The sequence below is a fragment of the Neltuma alba genome, unplaced genomic scaffold (genome assembly GCF_004799145.2).
Source record: "Neltuma alba isolate B1F8T4 unplaced genomic scaffold, ASM479914v2 tig00012640_pilon, whole genome shotgun sequence".
Lineage (NCBI taxonomy): Eukaryota > Viridiplantae > Streptophyta > Magnoliopsida > Fabales > Fabaceae > Neltuma > Neltuma alba.
Window position 1 is genome coordinate 54233 of NW_021637077.1, and position 25313 is coordinate 79545.

Here is a 25313-nt window from a genome sequence, read left to right on the forward strand (position 1 = left end):
AGACACTATACCAGAGTACCTCCCCTTCAGCATCTTTGTTGATAAGCATAGTCAAGATAGTTTGAACTACAAGTGGAATCGTTGCAAGGCAGATGAAAGAAAAACAAAATGATACTCAGTAGGGATCGGGAGGAAGTAAAAGGCAATCGAATGAATTAAGCACCAGTCCAGGAGACGAAAGGGAGAAGTTATTACTCGATTGATAAACAGAAAAATACACGAGGAAGAAATATAGCAAAGCAAGACCGTCACGAATCTAGAACTATATAAGGAAAGTGTTGAGGGTCTCTGCAGATGATAAGAACAAGACAATCGCAAAATAGTTATAGGGTCGGTTCCTTACTTCCTTAATTCAAGTTCGAGGCTTCGAACAACGGCTATAATTTTCCAAGACAGCTGTTAATTTGTTTGGAAAAAACAAAGTAACTGCTGTTTTTTCATTTTTTGGCCAACGGCAATAAGTAAGGAACGGAGGTTTTAGATTGTCTAATTTTTTTTTAAAGAACAGCTGTTAGTGTTTAGAAATTTTCGCCAAAAAAGAAGAAGAAGAAGAAGAAGAAGAAGATACAGCTGTTACTTGTTGGCCAAGGAAAACAGTTATTTTGTTTTTTCCAAACAAATTAACAGCTGTAAAACTGTAAATTGATCGGTGGTGGATTAATAACAGCTGTTGAACTATAATTTGTATGAGGAGTAACGGCTAAATTCTTACAGTTGTTAAACTTTAAAATCTTTTTTTTTTCTTTGCCTCCACTGAATTTTTGAGCATGTAATAAATAATTCAATATTGATTGATTAGTTTTTTTTTTTTTTTTTACCTGGACATTGATTGATAAATAGATTAATCAAATCAAAACCATCGCATCGCGTCCAAGTGCAAAATATTAAGATTTCTTTTTTTTTTTTTTAAATCTGAACAATACAGGTTCTAACTTTCACTCTAGACACCTCGGAGCATCTCTATTCTGAGACCAATTCTGTGTTGAGCATTCACTGTATTGAAAAAAAATTCCAATAAATTTCTTCAAACTTTGATGAACCCCTCACTATTATTTGACAAAAAAGATTTTTCTTTTGGTAGCGTTAAAGTCACTTCTAAAGATTGTTTTGTAAATCTTAGTTCCGTTTCTGTTAGTTTGCTTGCTATAAATGAAAATATTCCTGTCAATTTGTCTTTTTTTCCCCTCCCTTCTCATCCTTCTGTTGAACCAAATAGATAACTTTAAATGATAAATTACACTCATACAAAAATCATGGGTCCTTTTATTTTAAAAATTATTATTTTAAATAATTATACTTCTAATTTTTAAAATAAAAAAATACGTTATATTGTAATTTAAACAAAATTCCTTAATTTCCAATTTCATATTTCGTTAATTGAAGTTAATTCAAGACTCCATTAGCAAAACATCCCGGAGACACATGAAAATGTTTGAGAGAATATAAAAGAAAAAGAAGAGATACTATTTATTTTTCAGCTTAAGCATATTATAAGACGAAAACAAAATGCCAAATTTCATTGTGTGTTAGAAAATTAAAAGTTACATGTGTTCTTACCCACTCTTTTCCTTCTCCCTCTCCCAAACAATGCAGGTTACATCAGATACAACTGATAAACAGACCGAGAAGGAAAATATCCATATAAAATACCTAGGTGTCAATGATGTAAAATCCGCTGCTGCGTTAGAGCTAGAGTTTGTATAATGTACATGAATATTGGCTAAATGATTTTACAACATGCAAAATATCTACAAGTACTGTACCAAAGATTGCAGTAATTCAGTATAACAGACTTGTATAAGAATACAATAAAACGACACATGCTTACCCACCTAACTTCTGTCATGGCTGACCTTTTCACAACGCTATATTTCACCACATAATTCAGAGATTGGCAGGATATTCGCAAATGCGAAATGAAGACCACAGTTTCTTCATGGTCGAAGCAAACAACGCATGGGTTTTACAAAATTCCATGATAGAACACATGAAAATTTCCCAGAACGTCATCTGATATATGTAGCATGAAACTTGTATTCCTCTAAATGAAGGATTTATGAGAGGACATAATTCTGGCTTTTGCTTCAACAATATCCTGGAACTTCTGTAATAGTTCATCATATATTAAGCAACAACAAAACTGGCAAGCTTAAGCTGCTTATCTAATGGCAAGTAGCCTTTTAATAACACGCATGTATGATGCGTTACTTGCAATAACAATTTAGCCATATGATCCTCACTTTCATCAATGGGCTGGGCACCAGGCACGTAAGTGCCATCTGCTATCTGTGCAGCCCAGTAGAATATACGTTCTGTTGATGAACAGAGATGGGAAACAACAGATTCTGCAACAACATCCCAACTTTGGTCTGCTAAAAGAGACGTAAGGGTGACTGGAATATCATTCACAACTGTTTGTTCATCCACAATCATAACAGGCATGTATTTGCAACAGGTAGCTGATAGCAGACCAATAAACTGCAGAACCTGTTGGATAAAGAAGGATATGCGTGTAAAGGATATAGCAAGCAACTGAAATGATTGATTAATGTGATGGCGGCTTATGGCTAATTTTCTGTGTATAATATTACATATAGGAAGGAAAAGGGAATGACGATGTCAGCAGAAAATGAACTTGTGTCCCAATTAAAAAATTGATAGAAAGATAAAAGATAAATAAAAACTGTTGCATAATAATTAAAGTTTAACAGCAATTATATTTTTCAGTTTTAGAATAATAGAGACTTTGATTCCCTCCCTATACCAAGTAGGCTCTACAGCAGAAATTTCTCTTGTTACTCCAACACACAAATGAAAAACAGAAAAGCAAACTTCAAAATGCAACGATTTAATAATATCTTGGCCTCAGTCTTTAGTGCTGAGTGCTTCACCTAATACTTTATGCAATAAAATCCATCACTGAAGATATCAGTACTTAATTCTTACCGTGGAGGGATAAGGGGACACACAGCTAATTTCAACAGCATCAACAAGCCACTGCCTTTTGACACTCCCTTCTGCGTGGTGCAGAGCTGCCACAACTTCAACGAGCACATCCCACAGACCTAAAAAAATGATTCTTTAGCATAAACCTGCTGTGCCTTTGCAATTCAATATGCTTTCCAGACAGTTATCAAGCAAATGAATTTACAGCAGCTCCCGGTTAAAAAAGGGGCTAATTCCAAAAACAATTAAAACGAGTTGACTAAAAAATAATAGCATACTGCGGCTTAGTAAACTGACCTTGTAATTTGGAATTCAATATGTAAGATTTCATCTTTCCTAGCTCAAGAAATGGCAGAGAACCATTCTTCACTAGCTTTGCCTTAGCACAAATCTTTTTGCAGACCTCAATAGACTTGTCAACATCTTGTACAAAACTCTCGTGTGAAACCTATAACATGTATATAAAGGCGAAGGTTACAGCTTAAAGGTTTTTAAACAGACATCTCATATACCATATGCTTGATCAAAGCACAGGAGGATGAAAAGTTGGAACTTGGATGAATAAAATAACACGCTTAAACAATTCATGAAGGACAGTGGAAAAGATGAATTATGCCACAAGATTATAAGTACAGGAGAATTCACATTAAGATTATAATTAAATGCATACTTACCTTGAGGAAATCAAACAACCAATTCTGTGGCGCTTTCCCTAGGCATCTCACAGCCTCAGACCACTCCTCTACGGAATTTTCATGCTTTGACACCATGCTTCCAGAGGATTGTAACACTGGCAACAATGAAAATAACACTTCCATGCACCTCTGAACTAGAGTTATGTCAAGAGCATCGAAAGAGACCTCATCTAGACATTGATGAAGACCTTTCCAGCACGAGGTGCGTAGCAAGCTCTTTTGATAGGTATCAGAGTCTGGGTATGAAGTAGCAGAAAACAAATAATTAGACACATCACTGAATAGTTTCTCAAGCCTGGAGCTTGAATATACTTTCACAAGGTCGGCTAGATGAATTAGCAGATGTGATTGCAGATGTAGTTCAAGTGTCCTGAACCTGGAAAACTCAGATAGCTCATCAAGAAAAGTTAAAAGTGAATCAAATTGATTGGCATGCGCTAGTGCGAACTGCACACATTCCTCTCTTAAAGTTCCTTGCTCATAAGAAGAATCTGCTGGCAAAAACTCAGACACCTGGGCTTCATATCTCATACAACGCCTGATAATTGCTCCCCAATCAAAGCTTGGCAATCTGGGAGCTTTTGAAAGGCACCTCAATACAGTAACAACTGTGCTAACATGTACAATAGTAGCTGCCTGAACCTGTATGAGATATATAATGAGAAAATTCAATGAAAATATTTCCCTTAATGTAATAGTTACTAAATCCAGGATAAACTAGGAGGATCAGAAGTAACTATAAATTAAATGTACATTTGTTGTCACTTGTCCGTAAGCCACACAAGCAATTATATGATATAGCATTGAAATGATGACTTCTATAAATTTGACAAAAGCAACTGCAGTGAAGATCATGTTGGTTGCTATGCAACAGATGACTCATTCAAGCATATAATGCAATATTAAATTCATTTAAAGCAAGAAACACGCAAAGAAAAACACTGACAGAAGGCAACTAAAAAGATACAATTATTAAACGAATTTGAAAACAATTCACTAAAAAGCTATAGGGAAGCACCTACCTCATTTTTTAAATCTGTAAGCCACAAACTAAGTTGCAAAACCACATTGTCCTCAGAAAAACTTTGAGCAACGGAGGCTTTTTGATGACCATCGACATCCAATAGTTCCTTGGATAGCAAATGATGCCGGAGAAAAGAGAGAGCCCAGGAAGCAAACTGTTGCCGCTGATTATCATCAGAATTTTGTGCCAGAAGAAACATCTCTTGCACCAATGATGTCAAATATGCTTCATAGATGGAGCCTTTATGCAGCAGGCCCGTGGAAGGAGGTTCCTGCTGTGCATCAAATAGCAATGGGTTTTAAAAATGTGACCAGAAAAAAGTTAACCATCCCGGTAAGATAGATGCTACGAATACTATCAAAATACCTTCTTCTGATAATCAGCTTGCATATCTAAAATCCCCGCACCGACTCCCATAGCATTAACCACTCCAAGCATACCACCCAAATTCACAAGAGAAGGGTAAGGATCAGAGTAACATCTTCTAAACAGCTCCAAGAAACTTTTAACATAGTCAACCTCAGTAGAATGAAACCCCTCATTCAGTATCCATGAAAGAACTGTCCCTGCTCCGAAGCAAGATGCCATCAGAAAACTCTGGTGCAACATGCCAGATTTTTTCACAGCAATTAATTCAGAAATTAACTCTTTAAAGCCACTCTCTATGTGGTCCAACTCAGTCTCATCCATCAATTCCATTCTCCAGCAAAATGAAACTATTATGGGAATTGAAATACAGGATCCTACTGATAAAGCAACCTTGGATTCTTCATTCTGGAAATTAGTGCTTTGAAGTTGTGAGTTTACACGTGGAATCCATGATATTATCAAGCTTTTCATTTTGAGAACAGAGTCTAGGTCTCCAGCTCTGTATACAGCACTAATGGTGAAAGCCAAACCAAGAACAAGTCCAGCAACCCCCCAGATATCTTCTTCCAAGTCTTTACAGTTATCAGATGGAAGTTCAATTGCTTCAGTATTAAAAAAAAATTCTACAGATGGGAAGCAAGAACATAGACTGTCCAGAACATCAGAAGAAGCTCGCGTGATCTGACAAATCATTGCAGATAAGGCCCTAACTATTCTTCCTAGTAAATCAAACTCTGGAACCCTGTCCACGTCATTCTCCACACCAGATTTGTTACCAGCTCCAGTTCTGGTAAGAAGATCTTGGCATGACAAACCCAAACCAACCCCACATGCTCCTTTTACAAGGGAACTTTTGCTAACAAGTAGAACCTGAAAGCTAACACCATCAGTGTGGTGTAACTTTAAATAATCTCATGAGAGTCCAAATATCTTGCTTAGAACATTCCAACTTTAAAAAAATAATCATCATCAATACAAGCTAAAAAATGAGTGGTAATCGAATCTCCTAAATGCTCAAGTTATATCGTGATAGAGCTGCTTTTACTGGTCAAATCAATAAAAGTAAAAGATAGAGGAAAGAGGAAAGCCACTGTTTGAATGTCTGGGGCGTTGAACTAAAGCTTCCCACTATTTTCAATAAAGTTTCATGTGCTGTGTGGGTCTGACCTAGAAAGGGGTGTATTGGGGATTGTGTGACTCACTTTTTGGGCTCCTATTAGCCGTGGGTGTATCCTGGAAGGGATAAGACCTATTTTTGCATTATGAGTGTAGGGAGGAGAACTCTGGCCTCTCTAGTGCCTGTATGGGTAGAGGGAAGATCATCTTTCTTCATCATTTTATCTTTCTATGTCTTCTTTTGTAAGAACTTTGTGTGAGCTACCTTCTATGGTAACTTCCTTCTGTTCTTGAGAGGAAGAATGCTGTGATTAATACATTTTGGGTGAGTTCTATCATATGCACAAAAAAGAGGCAGGAAAAACAGGGTGAAAAGCCCAGATTTGCCCATATCCCATTTTTAATTGCCACTAACCTGAAATTCCAATGGTACAATGTTCTAATAAAGGATAGTAAAATTTCTTGATTAAGAAAAATAATGTTCAAAATAATGAATTTCACAAGTAAAGAACAAATGGGTAAAAAAGGTAAATATTTCATGAGTAGATATGTCATGATTAATAGAAATAGTAAACAAGCAATATCGTTGATTGCTTAAAATGTATTGTTTTCAATAGTAATATCGAGTAGTCTACCTGCATATGGCTTTAACCAATGCTGAATACTAGATTACTTTAAATAAGGAATAAAATAATGTAAAAAACGGCACCAAAAGTGCTGACTTCTAAAGAAAAACCTGAATACCATACACATCAGGAAATCCCTGTCCCCTCCCCCCCCCCCCCCCAAAAAAAAAAAAGAAAAGAAAAAAAAGAGAGAAAAATGGAAAGAATGAAAATAAGACATCTCAAGAAAAGAACAAGGATTCCAAATCCTCATAGGAAACAATGAGACATAATCAGTTAACCAATAAAAAAGAAAAGTAGCACCTCAAGAAGCCCTGTGATGTTATGATATCTCTGTTTATGATCAGTTGCATGGAGGCAACTTGAGATCAATCCGAGGGAAATTGCAGCAGACCATTGGCGGTGTTCGTGTTCCTGCTGGAGCAACCACTCCAAAAGAAACTTTGATGCAGCAGATTTTACAGTATGATCAGAAGGAGGCAACACCTGACAATATCAAGAAAGGTCAGATCATAAATATTTGATGCTAATCATAAGAAAAGTTACCTATTATTATGGTCAACAGAGTTGACTAACTAATTTGATGACCCTTTTCCCAAGCATAACCCCAAGTGATTATTTAAAGATCTCAGTTTGCAGCAGTCACTAGAATTGAGGGGTAAGAAACAATGCAGGGTTACACTTGCTTCTACGATCATCCATGCAGCAAAAACATATTTGTCAACAAAGTTACAAGTTACAATTTACAAGTTTTATTATTCTGCAAAGGGCCTTTACATTTTACATATCCCACCAGCAGTGGATTTATCTGTCACATATGCTTGACATGAAAATTTGCTAGTCGGAATCTATAATCTTTATAATCAAGCTCACATCCATGGAAAAGTTCTTACCACACAGAGAGCACCAACAGCCAATGCAATGTTTTCAGCACATCTAGGAATAGCTTCATTTCCTATGGCTATCATACTCTGCAAGTATATAATACGACAAGCTGAATCAGATGTGACGCATAATTGTGCAGTACATGCCAATAACTAAATACAGCCCAAAAAGAGTACTTTAAAGTTACAAAACAAAATATTAAACCTTTAACATAGTACTAGCAGCTTTAGAAGTTTTATCTAGTACAGCAGACTGTGCTTTAGCATTATGGGAAAAAATGTGAGCCCTCATCCAATGTCGCATGAAGCATTTCCATGATTGCAGTGCCATAAGTGCAACCAAAATATTTCTTGACAGCTGAAGTGAACCAGCCATTTCTACAAGTGCATTTACATACTCAGAAAGTGCATCTCTTCCCTGAATGTCAACAATGTCAGATTAGAGGGGTGTTTGGTGCAAAGATTTATAATTGTTTTTTTCTCTGTGACAAAAAGTTTTGTAATTAAGTACAAGGAATCATTTGGCCAAGCAATCCAATCCCAGAATGAAATACACCAGCAATCAAAAAAGAGTATTTGGAATAAACATTAGAAAATAAAATGGGAAAACTGAAATTCCATGGGTGCACTTTTGATAGGGTTGCCCAAATTTTGTTGAAAATCAAATGGCAAGGGAATAAAGATTCATGTGAAACAAAGTTGGAAACATGGTATACTTCGTTCTTGAACAATTTTAAGAAATATGCATGCCATACACACCTTAAAAATGTAATAACCAAGAGAATAAATCTAGTTGTTAAAGATCTTACTTTCTGTCTCTGCTGTTCATTCACTTTTTTAGGAGTGAAAGACAGACATATTAAGGCAGCACCAGGCAAATCCTTAGCTTCAGTTATCTTCCCTACAAATAGGAGGCTTATATGTCAAAAAGAAAAAGAAAATTGAAGTATCAAACTAAGTCCGTTAATTAAATAATCGCTGATACAATTGGTAACTGGTAACATTCAATTAAGGACTGCTTATTGAAGTATCAAACTAAGTCCGTTAATTAAATAATTGCTGATACAATTGGTAACATTCAATCAAGGACTGTTTATTATTCTTTAAATTATATTAAGGTTATCATCTTCTATCAGCTAATGAGAAGAGAATTTTACTAATGGTTTCGTTTATATTTCAGCAAAAGGTGATAATTTTATTTTCCAGAATTAACCAACCAAAGGTCCACAAAAAATGCTTGAGACAGGTGAGAATTATCAATTCAAAGTTTAAACATTTTATTTCTTTTTTCCATTCAATATCAGATCCAAAATTCATCTTAGTAAGAATTTCGTAAGAAGGAACGAGAACAGCCAATATTATAATACCTGAAGAAAATATAACCTGAGGAAATACATCCATCAATTTTTCAATCTTACTTCCTGTAACTCTTTTCTCCTTGATTGATCTTCGCCGATTTCTGGAGAAAATTGACAGGTTATGAAATTTAATCATATTATCATATTTCTCAGCAACTCAGCAAATTGACTATAGAAAATAATTCACATGTGTTCATATGTTATAATTTTGACTTGAATGTCTTCCATAACCCTGAGTATACTGGGACTTGTCTCAGAAAATAGCAACTCCAAGTTCCTCTTTTTAAAATCTGGTATACTCTGTTCAAGATATGACACCTGAAAAGGTGGGACAGCACAACATCATTGGAAAAATATATTTATGTTACAAAAATTGCCAGTGTCAATTCAAGCAGGTTACTAGAGATACCTCATACTGTGTAAGTGCTTGTAGGGCTGAGATTCTTGGTTTTTCCCATTGTATCTCGCTGCCAGCATGACTATAGCTAACAATGCTCCATAGAAGTTGCAGCACACCTTTTGCCTCTTCTGAATATGCTTCAGCGTCCATCGCACCCCATCTTAGTAAATGGCAAATGCTGGCACAACAGCTGATTATGAGGCAGTATGTTCTACCAAGAAACAATCGCATTCTAATATTTGGAGTGGATGCATTGATACAGATCAATAAAAAAACCCAGAGAAGAGACATAGAGGTGATGAGCCAAGTATCAGTGGCTTCTGGTGGGTAAGTTTATGTGAAAAAGGTGAGGAATAAGGCTTAGGCATAGGAGATTTGGGTGAGGTTGCAAGAGGGACAGAAGGAGAAATATCTGATGTTAACTAACTGAATCACATGAATCATGGGGAATGTTAGCCAGATTGGGATGGAAGAAAGGATGAATTTGCTCCAGTTGGGATAGACAATAACCTGCCAAAAGCCAAGGGGAGACGCATAGGGACGGAAGAGAGGAGAGAGAGAAAAGAGACAATAGAGAAAGAAAAGACAAGAGATAGATCCTTCTGATCAAATTTTCAATAGGTCCTCAAATTTTTGTTCCCATATAAAGCACATCACAATTTCGGGGACCATGTGGTGGAAGACTATCCTTCAAATTTGTGCAATCTTGATTCCTTTGGAAATAGTTTTCAACAATATCAAACATGACAAAATTATGATACACTTCCTACACCCACTACCACTTTCACATCCAGGATTCCAGAATACCAAACAAAACATCATCGATAATTGTGATAGTGAAAAACATTACTTTGGGATCAAAGCTTCTGCTCAGGCGTGCTTACCTTTGTGCCAGAACTGGATCCGCAAGGTAATCTTTCACATGCTTTTCAATGACAATCCAAGCAGTGTAAAAATCTGAACAGATACATAGCAAAAACAAATAATTTAATTGTAAGCAAAAGAACTGAGTTCATAAAATCAGCTGAATCCTTCAACAGGATATCCTTCACAAAGTAAAATGAAAATTACCAATTACATCAGCCTCACAAAGGTGGGCAAGGCTTTGCAAGCCAATAGATTTAATTAGCAGATCTGGGCTCTCAATGCAAGACTGTTGTGCAAACACAAAAAGCATGATATCTCAGAAAAGCATGCACCAGACAAGAAGAATCAAGAAAACAGTATATAGATGTCACACACCGAAACAGACAAGATAAGGTCAACACCCCTATCAGGGTTTTTCTGGCAAACATCTCGAATGGACGCAGCTTGGCTGATGCATACAATTCTATCTGACACAAAATCAGTAAACCCTTTAGCAAGCAACACCCCCTAATAAGAAGAATGAAGAAAAGGTTAGACCTATTAACCATAAGACTTTAATGAAACAGCCAGTAACGATCAATCAAGCAGCATCTAAATAGTGAATATCTTAAGTTGGAGGAAATCTGTTATGACACTTCGAATCCAAAATTCCAGGCACAAGTTAGAAAAAAATAAAACAGTGAGAAACAAGAACATGATACTTCGTCTTGCAAAGCATCAAGCAAGGTTCAAATCAGGCATAATGGCTGAGCACAAATTTAAAGGCTCCACCAGCCAGCCTTACTGGAAACAGTTAAAACTTGTAATGGACAAGCTTTGACAGTGTGCTCAAGGTCATCAAATTGCTCTTGGGAACATGTCTTGGGTGCTATCATCTGGAGAGTGGTTCTAATACCACTTTGATACAGGATGGACGTTTTAATCATCAACAGAACTATAATGATACATGGATCTAGTTTATATAGTCTACCCGTGTCACATGCTAAGTTTTATTACAAGTATACCTCCCTCCAACTAACTCACCCACAGTTAGCAAGGAATTCCCACGCTTGCATCACTTCTAACAATTAAGAACAATTGGCTTAGTTTCTTGAAGCAAAAGTGAATCAGTAGAAGTCCTTTAATAATCTCCTCTTTCTTAGATCTCTCAAGTTCTTGCTCCCTAACATGCCAAGGTAAGCCAAGTTAATTACACAGCTCCTATAGTAAATCTAACAACCTTGCATGCCACCATCTAATTAAAGTAGTAAATGGTAAATTAATTCCAAAACCGCAATTTTAATTCACTTCTCCAGTCCATTATCATTCAAATGTTCTTGAGTAGTTAATTTTTCATTCCTATTTTTTATCTTTCTATAAATAACTAGCACGGCTCTGCAACGTTAAACAGTAAAGATGACAATGAAAAACTTACTTGCAAACTCCCAAAAGCTCGATCATTGACTTCCCAGGTTCTACACAGCAATCGAGTTGCCGTAGCACACAACAAACTAAATGCACAAAAACAAACAATAAAGTTGGTTTAAATTGAAATCCAAAAATTGTTAGAGGCGTTTTGTTTTTAGACATAAGAGTAATAAATGGAGGAACCCAACTTGTGGCAAGAGAAACATAGAGTTAGGCATATAACAAGAAAAAACCATACTATTACTTGAATTTAACATAATCTTGCTAGGAAGTTATACAGATCACACAAGACTCGTGACATGAAACCTATTCCTCTAACATTTCAAGATGTTGCACATGGAAAGCCCCGAATAAAATTCTCAATTTCTACAAATTTCTCACAATTATGAGCCTGAAATGAAATAACATTTGCCCACATTATTTGAAGCCATCAAGAATAACAGCTAAAAAGAAGCATAAAAGCTTAATGTAATTATGGATCCCTTTTTTCAACTAAAGGTGACATCAGTTCAAAGTTAAAACATGAAGATCAGTAATTTTAAGCAATATTTGAAGCCCCGTGATAGATGAAGCACCATAATACATTATTACTACAAAAAGGGGGGGGGACAGAAGAGAGATTTCCACACCAATCCAGGAAAAATAAACAAAATCTAAAAACAATATAGACAGTTTGGCAGAGTACCCACCCTTCACCATCTTTGTTAAGCATAGGCAAGATAGTCTGAACAACAAGTGGAATCATTGTAGAGTGTGAAGCAAGTGACGGCAACATTTCAAAAATTTTTAGCTACAAGGAAGATGAAAGAAAAACAGAATGATACTCACAAAGGATGGAAATAAAGTAAAACACAATCCAATGAATTAAGCACCACCCCAGGATACCAAAAAAAGTTACCAGCATATCATGGCTCATGACATCCTTTCTTGTGAATATATTACTGTAAAACATAATTGTTAGCAGTAAGGGAACTCCCAATTTGGGATCCACAAGACCAAGGGTAACCAAAGAATCAACAGCTGCTGCTCCTATCGATGGATGAATTAATAGAATGCCAACAACAGCGCTGAGTAACAAAGGCATTTCTACAAGGACAGAGGTTGAGAATAACATCAATCCCTGACATTTTTAACACGTTAAGCTAAACAGCGTTCCCTTTATCTAAGTAATATACCTGTCAAAAATACTTCCTGAGAATGAGAGAGAGGTAATATTGATTTTCGTTGGTTCACAATTGATGAACAGAACCTTCTTACTTGAGAAACCCAATTTTGTTTACCATACATTATCATGCCTTCATTGACGCTTTCATTACTTGAGAAACCCAAAGTCATATTCAGAGGGAAAATTCCAGATGAAGATCCTCTGTCCTGAAACAGCCAAAAAGATATTTCTAAACGATCTAAATTTATAGCTGCAAACAGCCATTGTTTTCACCATTTTAACAACCATTTTCCAGTAACACATCACTGAGTTAGCAAACTACTAGTATTTAAGACTAAAGCAGTTTGACACATCCAATTAAAGATAATGAAATACCATACTTTCCAATTCACCAAAAAAGAAAGATTAATATCACATTGGAAACAGAGGTAATAAATTTTACATAGCAGACACATAACCTGATACCACAGATGGTGCAAAAGTCTTGAAATTATAATTCCCGGAGTGCTGAGATAATGAACTCCCTCAGTGGTTGGTTCATTTTGTGGTACCAAAAGCACTTTAACAAGGAGCTTCTCCAATAAATAAAGCAATTCAGTAGCCAGCCCTTTCACATGTTTCGAAGGAGATGACATAAGGCTTATGACAGGAAGTAGGAACAAAATTTCTTCCACTGGGATAGATTTAGCTCTGCTAATAGTATTATCTGCATCAGTAACTATAATTATAAGTAAGAATATCCAGGAAAGTTTAGGACATAAGAGGAGAATATAAATTCACATAAGTACAAGGATTTTCTAATGAATTTGTGCATAAGAAAAATACAATAGGACGAGATATTGCAAAGCAAGACCGTCAGGAATCTAGAACTATATAAGGAGAGTTTAGGATCTCTGCAGATGATAAGCACAAGACAATTGCATAATAGTTAGCACATTGAATGCCTAAGGACGTGAATTTTGTTTCTCAACCAAAGGACAAAAAAGCATAAGCATAAGCTAACATAGACCCTCTGCACATCTTTACATATATCATTGGACTACCTAAATCAAATATGGACGGTCCACGTTTTATTATTTTTGTGATTTTGATGTTTGGATTTCAAAAATACGGACTGCTCAAGTTTGATCTAAATAAAAATTAGAACAGCCCAGATCAGATGCGCCTGGTTGGGGAATTCAGGTCCAACAAAAGTCTATGAATATTCTTTTACTGCATTTCAAAACACAGACGTCGCAATTCTAAATATACAATATTGTACAGTTACTCTGTCTGTTCAACTTGAGTGCATGCATAGTATCCAAAAGCAGAATAGCTACTATAAATCTTACCATTTTCATATTTCCACTTCAGTATTGTAGAAATGAGTTTCAGAATAGAAATTTGAACATGCTCAAGTTCTGATTGAACAAGGATTGTCCATAATGATACCATAGTTGATGATAAACCAGGAAGCCATGTCAACCCATGATCTTTCTGTACAGACAGCAATCGCCTTGAGAGTTCAAATAAGAATTCATTACCGCCACCATGCCACTGAAGACAAGTGACTAGAGAAAGAATTGTGTCAAGGAATTCAACAGCATTTTGTTGAGCCTCAGTGAGCAGCTGATAATGCAGATTCAAATCAATAAGGGAACTGTAAATACAGTATTGCATAGATAAAGTAAACACCTTCGTGATGGTAATATAAAAATAACTAGGACCATACCGATCTTGTTCCAGCCAACTTTTTCAATACCACTATGTATGCCTCTACTATCTGTTCTACGAAACTTACAAATCTCTTGTAGTCCTGAGAAGTTTAAAGAAAGGGTACAATTACTACCACGTTCCACTACAACAATAAACCTAATGAGTAGAATTAAAGCAACATATTCCAAAATTCAAAGCTTTCACCGTTATGCTTACTTCGGAGGTCTTGTGAGGAAAATATTTGAGGCATCCCGTTAGCAGCTTAAAAACCGGCATCGACTCAGAGGGAAATGAGCAACAAAATGATGCCATGGTAAAAATCAGTTGCATTGTAAATGAGGAGGAGGGCGACTCTGGAGCTAATAGTCTTAACACTGAAAAATTCAACAATGGTCTTAAAAATTCACAAACATCGATCATTCCCAATCTCTTATTCTGCAACATAAACAGACAGACTTGCTGCAGGAGTTCGGGTTGAACTTCCGACCGGGATAACAGTACCTGTAACGTACATTAAAACTTCAGCTTCAAGATTTCTCCTTCAAACGGTCTCAACGTTAATAACACTAGCCAAAACTGGCTACCTTAACAAAAGGGTGAGTCTCGGTGGAATTGAACCGCCACGTGGCATTATTCTTCTGAAAACCAAGGCGAACAAGAAAGCCCAAACCTTTTACAAAAACCGAGACGAACTTTGGGTCGGTTCCTTCAAGGGCGGATTGAAGTTCGAGCAACCCGCGAGAAATACCCACTACGGAGTCTGTCACAAGACGGCACAGTTCACGAATGGATTGATCTACAATGGCAGGGGAGGAGGAATTAAGGCACTGAGCAATGGCATCTCTTCCGGGTTCCGATTGAAGGTCCAGATACTTTGGTGCTGATCGCAGCTTCGAAAATACTGAAATCACGGCGTACTTTTGCAGTGATGGTTGCGGGACTCGGGTCTTTTCAAGTAAAGGAGCAAACGACTCCATAGAAGACAACTTCAGTGACCCCGGTGGTCGACCAGAACCAAGAGGAAGTACGTGCTCATACGGCTCATATATACTATTCCTTTTGCCCAAAACTTAACTGGAGGAAGTATTGATTTTTTTTTCTTTTCTTTTTTTTTTTTTACCAGCGAGGAAGTACGAGCATTGATTAATGGAATGCAGCTACAGTAATAACATATAACAGCTGTTAATTTTTGCTGGAAAAAAAAAACAGCTGTTAAATTTTTTTTTTTCTAGCTGTTAATTTTGATCAAACCTGAAAAAACGGCTTATATTGAGTAATGGAATACAACTACAGTCTAACATGTGGCAGCTGTTAATTTTTTTCTGGCAAAAAAACATAGCTGTTAACTTTTATGAAATTTAAATTGACTGATGAAGGTAACCGCTATAATATTTTGGAAAATATAAATTGATTGTATTCAGAAAAATTTTAATTAAACCCGGTCACAATAAAAAAAATTAAAAATAATATTCCTCCGGTCTTTAATATAGGACCCAATCCTTGAGTTAGTTTTGGTCCTAAATATAAGACCTGTTCCTCATATTTATCAATTTTCTCTAAATTACTCCTATGGATACTCCTTCAACCATAATTAAGTATAAGAGAGAGGGGTATTAAGAAAGATGGCTATGATATTTTAGGAAAAATGTGTCACTTTTCTTATAATTAACTAACTTACCTAACTTTCTTAATTTAATCAAATTAGTTAAATGGATCTTATATTAAGGACTGAAGGAGTACGAGTAATTTGCAACAGTTGTCCATTTCTACGTAATATAAATTATAATCTAATTAACGGAATCCTCCTCCAGCCGTAACTCATAAGTCATAAGAGCTGTTAATTTTTACAAACCCTAAATTGATTGATTGAGATAGCGGCTATAATGTTTTGGAAAATATTAATTGTATTTTAATCATCAATTTAAATACAGTACTGATATTTTCTTATTTACCCATCAATATATTGCTTCTTAATGCTATATTATATATTTTTAATTTGAAATTTATTCTTAACTTTATGAAATAATTGGATAAAAATTATCTTAAAAATAAAAAAAAGTTGAATAAAATGTTATGAACTGAGATTAAGATTAATATTATAGTTTAATTACATCTTTAGCACATTTTAATTCCATTTATAAAATTACATCAATAAAAATTATGGTATAATAATAATTGTCTAATAATATTATTATTGTTCATGTAAAATTAATTATTTTTCTCTATTTTTTCTACCTAAAATTTCCTTCTTCTCTGCAATGTAGATAATGATGGTCCTCGCTCATTGTAATTTCAAGAGTAATGAATATTATCCATCCTCTTCTTTGTATATATTACCTCCGGTTCTTAATATAAGGATTTGTTTGATTTTTATTTTGATCCCAAACCACACTGTCTTTCATATTTATTTATTTTTTTCAAGATAATTCTTATAATAATAGTAGTTCTAGCTAATACATTATACACTGATTAATAAGGATATTTCAGAAAAATAATATATTTATTACAAATAACTAATTTAATCAATTTTTTAATTTATTTAAATAAGTCAACTAGTTTTTATATTAAAGACCGATAATATAAATCAAATTTTTTTTATTGTTAATAAAAATAGCAATAAATATTATAATTATAAATTATAAACAACAATAAATAACCCAAAAAAAATTCGTTTACCCGCCATATCCGTTGGGAATATAAATTGGACTATGGCCCAGAAGCTTGAGTGAATTATTTTTCACTGTTTGCAGACACTCATGGAGGCACATAGTGCGGACAAAGAGGAACCCTGAACAGAATCCTAGTTGTGCACTCTTTGCTCTCTGTTACTCTTACCCCCGCTGGCGGGAGCGTTGTCGGCGATTATGACGTCTCTAACGGAACTTGACGATGATATGGTGCGCAGCATGTCAATAGGTGCAGTTTTCTCCGACTTTGTGAGTTCCTTCTTCTCTTCAAAGGGAAATACGAATATTTCCAGATTTTAATTTGATTTCATCAGCCTAACGCAAGCTGGCAATCATTGCAGTTTTAGGTTTATGTTATTGATTTTAGATAATCATGCATCTTTAATTGATTATTTGACCTAGATTGTACTGGAATCGGTTAACTACGTTCTGTCTGGGCCGTACTTTCTTTGTATTAATCTGTAATTAGTAATTCGACCTTTTTTGGGGGCATAGCTACTTGCTTACGGTTATTCAACAATGTCTGGTCCCAAATGCACAACGGGAATAGTGTTTTTGTTCTGGGTAAATTGTGCATCTTTAATCCCTTTGTTATCACGATGATTCAGCTCATTTACAGCGATATACACTATTATCAGAGCAACTTTGGAATTGATACCCTAACGTCGCTGTTGCCCTCTTAATAAGGAATAATGGCAACGACCCAAAAACTGTCTTTGACATGAATTTATCATTATTTTTTCAGGTTGGGAAGATAAATTCAATTGATTTTCATCGTAAGGACGATTTACTAGTTACAGCCAGTGAAGATGACTCGGTGCGGCTCTATGACATTGCAAATGCTAAGTGAGTTAATCGTTGATTTGTTGTTGGAAAGACGTGAATACACTGTGAAATATTAATCTTTAGTTAAGTAGTCCATTATGATAGTTGTAATTGCACGTTTGGTTTAGTCTCTTGTACAATGCTCTAACTGCATGGGAGCTTGTATCCTCACTGTTTTGGCTGTGTTCACTTACTACACACTTTTTCAACTTTGCTTCTCTCAATGATAAGGGGCTCATCGCATGAGATGAAAACTGCAGTGTATAATGATTGTTTGGTTTTCTCAGATTGAAGAAGTTTTTATCTGATTTAACATACTACTAATTTGTTGTCAAACATCTATATTGAACTTCATGAAATGCGTATACTAGCTGCTGATGTGATGTGATTGGCACACTACCATTGTCAACTGTTGAGAAACCAGTCTAAGCAGAACTCCCTGAAGGATTAGAAGTTTAATCTAAGTGGAACTTCTAAAGATAAATGTAGGAAATACCATAAGACTCGGAAAATTGTAAATTATAAGAAGCTTATAATCTTTTGACATTCCCAACTTATGCTTATGTCGTCTCTGGTAGCTTGAAGCACCTGAACCTCATATCTTAATTCCAATGAAAAGTCCATTCTGATAAAAACACCTACTAACTCAATGCATGAACTTTGACTAGCTATTCAGTGCCTCCTTTTGTTATGGAAGAAGTATAATTTGTATAATTACATCACTCAACATGACTTAGTTTATTTTGGTTGACATGGAATCTATGATCGATGATTCATTTATATGAGTTACCTGGCTGATCCATAAATGAATATTTTTGTACTTATATCTATGTATTTATGCATGCATAAAACATTTTGTCATAAATTCCAGGCTGTTGAAGACCACTTATCATAAGAAACATGGCACTGATCGAATTTGTTTTACTCATCACCCAAGCTCTGTTATATGTTCTTCAAAGTACAATTTGGAGTCTACTGGGGGTGAGCTTTTCTGTATGGAAATATGTTTTGAGATTATTTTCAGAGTCTTGTTTGAAAGATGAGTGCATCTACTGATTTTTTCCCCTCCCAACTATGCTAGAATCGTTGAGGTATTTATCAATGTATGATAACCGATGCCTGCGGTACTTCAAAGGCCATAAAGACAGGTTTGGACTTATTAATATTTAATGCTTTATATGTTTTTCCAAATATGTGGCTTGTGCTCTCAGTCTCTCGCTATTATCATAGAAAGGTGAAAGGTTGCAAAATGGGCAGGTTTCTGTATCTATTTTATTTAAATAAAAACCTGAGGAAACCAAATGTCGTACAAGGAAATTTTTAAATAATAAGTTATTGAAAATCCTATGAAAGCTATGCAATAGAAAATTTGGTGAAATTACCGAAGATTGATGCATTTCAAGTTATATTGCTTGTCCTTATACAGATGCATTATTCTGTCAGACACAAAATATAAGGCGCATTAATTTGGCTGTGGATGAGATAAAAAGGTTCTAGAAAAGAAAGAGACTTTTTATATCAGAGTTAAGCATTTCATTTGACTTATATAATTTTTAGTTTTTTCATTTGTTTTACTATGCCACTTCATAACAATTTTATTTTTATCATTTTCCAATGTAGGAGTATTATATGCCAATGCTGCTGTTCATATCAATTTCTTTTTATGCATGATGGTTATGTTCTGTACTTTGTTTTGCAGAGTTGTTTCGCTTTGCATGTCTCCAATCAATGATAGCTTCATGTCTGGTTCTCTAGACCACAGTGTCAGAATATGGGATCTCCGAGTAAATGCCTGCCAGGTTGGTTTTTATTTTTTTATTTTGGTATTATCAATTATTACTAACATTCAAGGTATAATCAAAAGACTGTCGAGAAAATAAACCAGGCATACATGTAATCCAATGTGTCTTCAGCTACCTCCATCCTCACAAGCAGAAAAGGAGAAGTAGACAACTTACCCATGAATTATCAAAATTGCTTAACCGTGCCTCATGAGTCTGATCTGCTTCTCTTTTGAGCTAGTTTAAAAAGCCTGATCTAACCTAGGATGACATTCTGCAACAGTTGAGCTAGTTGAGCATCAGAAAATGTAGATATTGCATATGGAGATAAATTGAAAAGAGAAAGGCAAAGTTATGATGATGCTCACCCATAGTTTTCAGGGAATCTTGCGTTTACGTGGTAGACCTGCTGTTGCATATGACCAACAAGGCCTGGTTTTTGCTGTGGCAATGGAAGGTGGGGCTATCAAATTGTTCGACTCTCGTTCCTATGACAAGGTTTTTACACGCAAACTTTTAGTCTTTGCTCTCTTTGTTGCTGAATTAATTTCACAAGCATGGTATCTTGCTGGTGTAGGGCCCCTTTGACACCTTTCTAGTCGGTGGTGATACAGCGGAGGTTTGTGACATCAAATTTAGCAATGATGGCAAATCAATGCTTCTGACTACAACAAACAACAATATTTATGTTCTCGATGCATATGCAGGAGAGAAGGTTAGATATTTCAGTTATCTTTGTTTAGCATATAAGGTCCTTGATGGTAGTATTAATTTCAAATTGACTTGTCTTTCATCTCGTGTCAGCTCTGATTCAGCTTCTTGTAGGGTCTTTTCCACACATTGTGTATGGCCAAAACTCGAATAAGCTAATTGTTTTAGAATTTCTTGTGCAGCGCTGTGGGTTTAGTTTAGATCCATCTCCCGGTACAAAAATAGAGGCTACATTTACACCAGATGGAAAGTATATGTTGGCAGGTATTCCATTTATGCTATTGTTTCTTTCTTAAACACTCCTCCTTTATGGCACCTCTGGTCTTATACTTAGAAGCTGATATGCACACCATTGGAATTGTGGGCTCCATCTCTGATATCTTCATAATTCACTCATTGTGGTGTAAAGAAACCTCTTTCCCCCCTTCAGTTTGTGATAGTGGATCTAGATGAATTTGATATCCTTCAAAAAGTGACTCGTCGAGAGTTTTCCTCTGATGTACATACCATTTTTCATCACTCTGTCTCGACCGTATTAACTTTGAATATCGGAACTAAACCTGGATTTTTCGTGTCTTAGGCTCAGGAGGCGGAACCATTCATGCGTGGAGTATTGACATGAAAAGTGAGGCAAGTGTATTTAGTTCTTTTGATTTGTTTGAACTTTGAAACAGATTTGGTGCCCCAAAAAAAAAAAAAAAGAATCAAAACCTAAGCCTATGATGCAAAAGACTTCTGATTAGTGGAACTTGGATTTTGTTTGTTCCTTTTCATTGCTTAGTGCTGGTATATTCCCGGGGAGCTGCCCCTCTCTGGCCAGGGCATTATGCGCCAACAAATTGGCCTCACGGCCATTTTGTATTGTATTTCATTGTTGTGTCTGCGGAAAATATGAAACACGGTTTTTTGTGAGCAGGTGGCATGTTGGAGCAGCCATATTGGCGTGGCTTCATGCTTGAAGTGGGCCCCTCGCCGTGCCATGTTCGCTGCTGCTTCTTCCGTTCTCACGTTTTGGATTCCCAACGATTCTAAAGGGAAAGCCGAGTACGGTGGCCAGGACGCCGAAGCTGGAGCTCAAACCCAGCCGCATGGGCACTAAACTCAACCACAGCTTGTTTGTTGTTAAATGCACACAATTTTGGGTCAGGAAACTCTCGTGCTTTTTGGAAGCTACTGTAAAACTTGTTCTTGCTTAGTCAACTTAGCAGGCTTGTTTTGCTTCAGTAGAATACAATTCCTTTTCTGATCGTCATTGAGCAAATATTTGAACGATTTCGCTGACATAAATGTACTTTAAATGGCTGAGCTGAGTCTTCACTTATGCATTCCACTCGAGGTCAGTCCTATTCATATTTTTCTGTTTTTAAACCACTGTTGTGGGAAATGAAATGCAAATCGGACCGGTTAACCGAAAAAAGAAAAGGAAACGACTGTGTCCTTACGAGATATGCGAAGTTAGTTTGGTGAAGAAACAAGAGACTAATGCGAGACTCATTGAATATAAATACAAAATACAGGACACACGCATCTACAGAGTAGAACCTCCCCTCTGATATGAACCATCCCTGCCTTGGCACTTAACCTAGAGACGACAAGCACACAACCGGACGATTACAAGAGACGTAAAAGATCACAAAAAGACTCAAAGCGCACCAAAGACGCATTATTACTATTATTTCCCATATAATCCCTCGAACTGGAACCCCATGGCACATTGTATTCATGACCTCTTCACCTCGTGGGCCTTCGATTGTATGTCTTGCCCGACTTCCTTAGTCTTCTGGCCCACCTGCCCCACTACGTCCGCCATGCGCCGCTTCGCCGAGTCCAGCTGCTCCGGTATCGTCCCCTGCGTCTGCCTGATGTAATTCATCACCCACGAGAATGACGACAGTGCAATCAAAGCACAAGCTCCCGACGTCAAGAACCCCGCCACCGCCAGCCCAATCACCATGGTGGCCGGCACCAGAACAGGACTGAAGAGGATGAAGAGCGGGACGGTCACTGCAAGTCCCAGGAGTGTTCCCATCAGAGTGAAACCAGCGAGCATGAGAAGTGTACCGCCGATGGGAACGCCGGCCAGGATGGCAATCATCTGAGCGGTGGACGGACCGCTCTCCGGGAAGAGGGTGCTCTTAGCACCGCCCTCATAACGGTATTGGGGGTTAAGACCGCCTTCGTAACGAGTGGTGACAGCTTCGTAACGGGTCGTTGGATGGACATGGATTTGTGTCGAACGATCCGACATGGTGACTGATAGTTGTGAAGTGAAGAGAATGTAGAGTTTCAGAATGGTGAGGTGTGAGGTGAACGAGGAGGAGGAAGTTGAGTTTTCTTATAATGGAAAGTGGGGAAGCAGAAGGGTGACACGTATGCGAGACATGGTGAGTCAGAGGGTTTGCATGAGGAACAAGTTTCAGTGGGGGTACGGTTGAGATTCGAAAAATGGGTAACTGATTAATAAAATGGAGAAAAAAGACCCAAACTTTGGAATGGCTTTTTGCGAACGAAAGCCGAGAGGCGAAGCTTTTGCCACACTTCCATTGCTCTTCTGCGACATTGCTGTGTTGTGCGCATTACATGCAAACAGCTGCGATAAAATATTCCGGTCTCAAACGGCCTCCTCTGTCTCCTTCCTTTTATATTATCACTGGGCCATTCATAAAGGTGCTTATTCACCGCCCAAGGTCCCAAAAGAAAATAATATAAAAATGCTTTTTTTTTTTGCTGGATATATTTTTTAAAAAAATTGCTCAAAAATGTATAAACTCCAGTATCAGTATGCTTACTTTATGAAATCTTTCAGAGTATTGGTATTTTTTTTGTATATAAAAACATATCAGTTATCATTAGATAATTAATTCTCCACACAGATATTTGTGGATCATCTTTTCTATTCTTTATTTTTTTTTTTTTGGGTATAAATGAGGGCAAAGCCCCTGAGAAGTAAAATTAGTCTGAGCGGGATTTAGCATTGTGCTGTCGGACAAAATGGTAATTATAAGATTGTACTGTGGGGGCGTGGGGAGACCAGGGGAGATCCTTTTTATCTGGGTTTGGGCCTCATCCATAGAGGAGGGCATTCAGAGGCCCAAAACAAGTCAGGACGGGCATTATCGGATTAAATGGGCCTTTTTATTTACCCGCTTTCATGGATCCAAATACTTAGAACCAGAAACTTCTGGTTCGACGTCCCAATTGTGAAATGGACTGAAATTGAGAGTCATAGGACGGTAGTACCCGGCATATCGCTAAAAATAATCGTACGTAAGTACGTGTATACTATTGCTACTGCACGTGCACAGTAATTGGTACGTAGTTGGGAATTTCATTCAATAAGGGTTCTAGTTTTTCTTATTATTTTTTTTTAATAATTAGCCCCAGCATAGGAATGTAATCCAAGAATAATGTGTCAAATCAGTAATATGTAAATTACTGCTGATCGTTTGATTTTTTTTTTTAATTCTTTATGGTGAGTAAAAGAAAAAAGGGAGAAATAAAAGAAAAATTTTCACCCTTAATTAAACACAAAGATATCCAAAGTGGCTGTGACGTGAGAATAAAATTTGGGGTGAGTAGTGGGGGGAGTGTGAATAATGCACCATCTTGTCAGGATCTGGTCATGGGACCCCTGGAAATCAAAATCATCATAGGACTAACAGTGGGATCCTAAAGAAAGTCGGCATGATCCCGAAAATACCAAAAGAATAATGAATTAGAGAATAAATTGGGAGTTTTTTTTTTAAACACTTTTGTGACGAGAAAATGGAAAAAGGAGAATAAGAATCAACCTAAGCCTATCTGTCTATGGATCTACACAGACCCAAAGTGATAGTGATGAGGAGGACTGAAGCAGACCGCCACCGGGGCCTCACCGGTCCGGTCCGAATCTTATATCATTATTTGAAGTCTTGGGTAAAAGAAGGGAGGAAGGAAGTGGAATGTCCCCACGAAGAAAGACTTTTGATAAGCTGGCATGTGCCCTAGCCTCACTTCTGGGCTTTAATTCTGGGCATCTCTCTTTGTGTGTCTCTGTCTCGTCAATCACTCGCAACTCGTACTACTACTCCACACTCATTTAATTACTCTCCTCTCTTCACACTTTACGATCTTTGGGCGGTTCGTGGTGGCCCATTTCATTTCATGATTTTCTAACTCTCTTGTCTCTATATGTCCTCGTCTCTTCAATACTATTAATGATCCTCCACGCGTGCTCTCTCTCTCTCTCTCTCGCATGACCATCAATGGCAAACGTTTGATGATTTGATGATGATGATAATAATGTTCAATTCCTATCTGCAGTTAGAAAAAATACGTATATCTGAGTCTTTTTTTAGACTCTAGTGATCTAAAGTTCTCGTCTTTGTCGGTATGCAAGTGCAGGAACTAGCTGGCTAGAACATTACTCACCCTTTACACACTTATCTAAGTCTGGAACGGATCAAACTCAGCTTATCTTCGTAAAATACACCAGCACACGCACACCCACCAGAGCAGATTCATTGTAGATGGACATAAACACATCTATACTTAATAGAGATATATATATATATATGTACGACCGATCAAACCGACCCTCTATTAGCAGTGAGATATAATATTCACTGATACGATGACATAAATCTCTATAACTTTGACCTTTTCAGAGGTTTATATATCACTAACTGGCTGTCATGCCTTGCAGTGTAAGCCGTTAAGTTCGTTTGAGGTAGTAATAAAAGATATGGTCGTACGTAGTAGTTGATTGAAGATTTTAA

General features: G+C 36.7%; 3 protein-coding genes across 8 annotated transcripts; 1 reads left to right on the top strand and 2 right to left on the bottom strand.

The window, feature by feature from the left end:
- Positions 1 to 1491: 1491 nt before the first annotated feature.
- On the bottom strand, positions 1492 to 15550 carry LOC114729509 (protein RST1). 6 transcript variants are annotated; one of them, XM_028916514.1, is made up of 25 exons: positions 15137 to 15550; positions 14769 to 15053; positions 14569 to 14652; positions 14189 to 14465; positions 13316 to 13563; positions 12868 to 13063; positions 12591 to 12778; positions 12382 to 12482; positions 11700 to 11775; positions 10661 to 10792; positions 10490 to 10571; positions 10303 to 10375; positions 9428 to 9596; positions 9206 to 9336; positions 9028 to 9119; positions 8470 to 8561; positions 7866 to 8078; positions 7670 to 7747; positions 7080 to 7262; positions 5032 to 5934; positions 4664 to 4939; positions 3621 to 4283; positions 3244 to 3394; positions 2947 to 3065; positions 1492 to 2487 (listed from the first exon to the last, which is right to left on the bottom strand). In XM_028916514.1, the coding sequence occupies exons 1-25, from the start codon at positions 15527 to 15529 to the stop codon at positions 2125 to 2127; spliced, it is 5568 nt and encodes a 1855-aa protein (XP_028772347.1). In that variant the 5' UTR covers positions 15530 to 15550; the 3' UTR covers positions 1492 to 2124. The 6 variants fall into 6 exon arrangements, with proteins under 6 accessions (XP_028772347.1, XP_028772348.1, XP_028772346.1 ...); XM_028916515.1 differs by having other exon boundaries at positions 5032 to 5904; positions 14757 to 15053; XM_028916513.1 differs by having other exon boundaries at positions 4664 to 4936; positions 14757 to 15053.
- Positions 15551 to 17328: 1778 nt separating this feature from the next.
- LOC114729511 (protein ANTHESIS POMOTING FACTOR 1) lies at positions 17329 to 21881 on the top strand. Its single transcript, XM_028916519.1, has 10 exons — positions 17329 to 17488; positions 17985 to 18085; positions 18936 to 19045; positions 19146 to 19212; positions 19764 to 19863; positions 20227 to 20343; positions 20423 to 20560; positions 20739 to 20820; positions 21137 to 21186; positions 21473 to 21881. The coding sequence occupies exons 1-10, from the start codon at positions 17417 to 17419 to the stop codon at positions 21653 to 21655; spliced, it is 1020 nt and encodes a 339-aa protein (XP_028772352.1). The 5' UTR covers positions 17329 to 17416; the 3' UTR covers positions 21656 to 21881.
- Positions 21882 to 22028: 147 nt separating this feature from the next.
- Positions 22029 to 22804, bottom strand: LOC114729512 (P24 oleosin-like). The gene has a single exon (XM_028916520.1). The coding sequence runs from the start codon at positions 22802 to 22804 to the stop codon at positions 22277 to 22279; it is 528 nt and encodes a 175-aa protein (XP_028772353.1). The 3' UTR covers positions 22029 to 22276.
- Positions 22805 to 25313: the final 2509 nt, after the last annotated feature.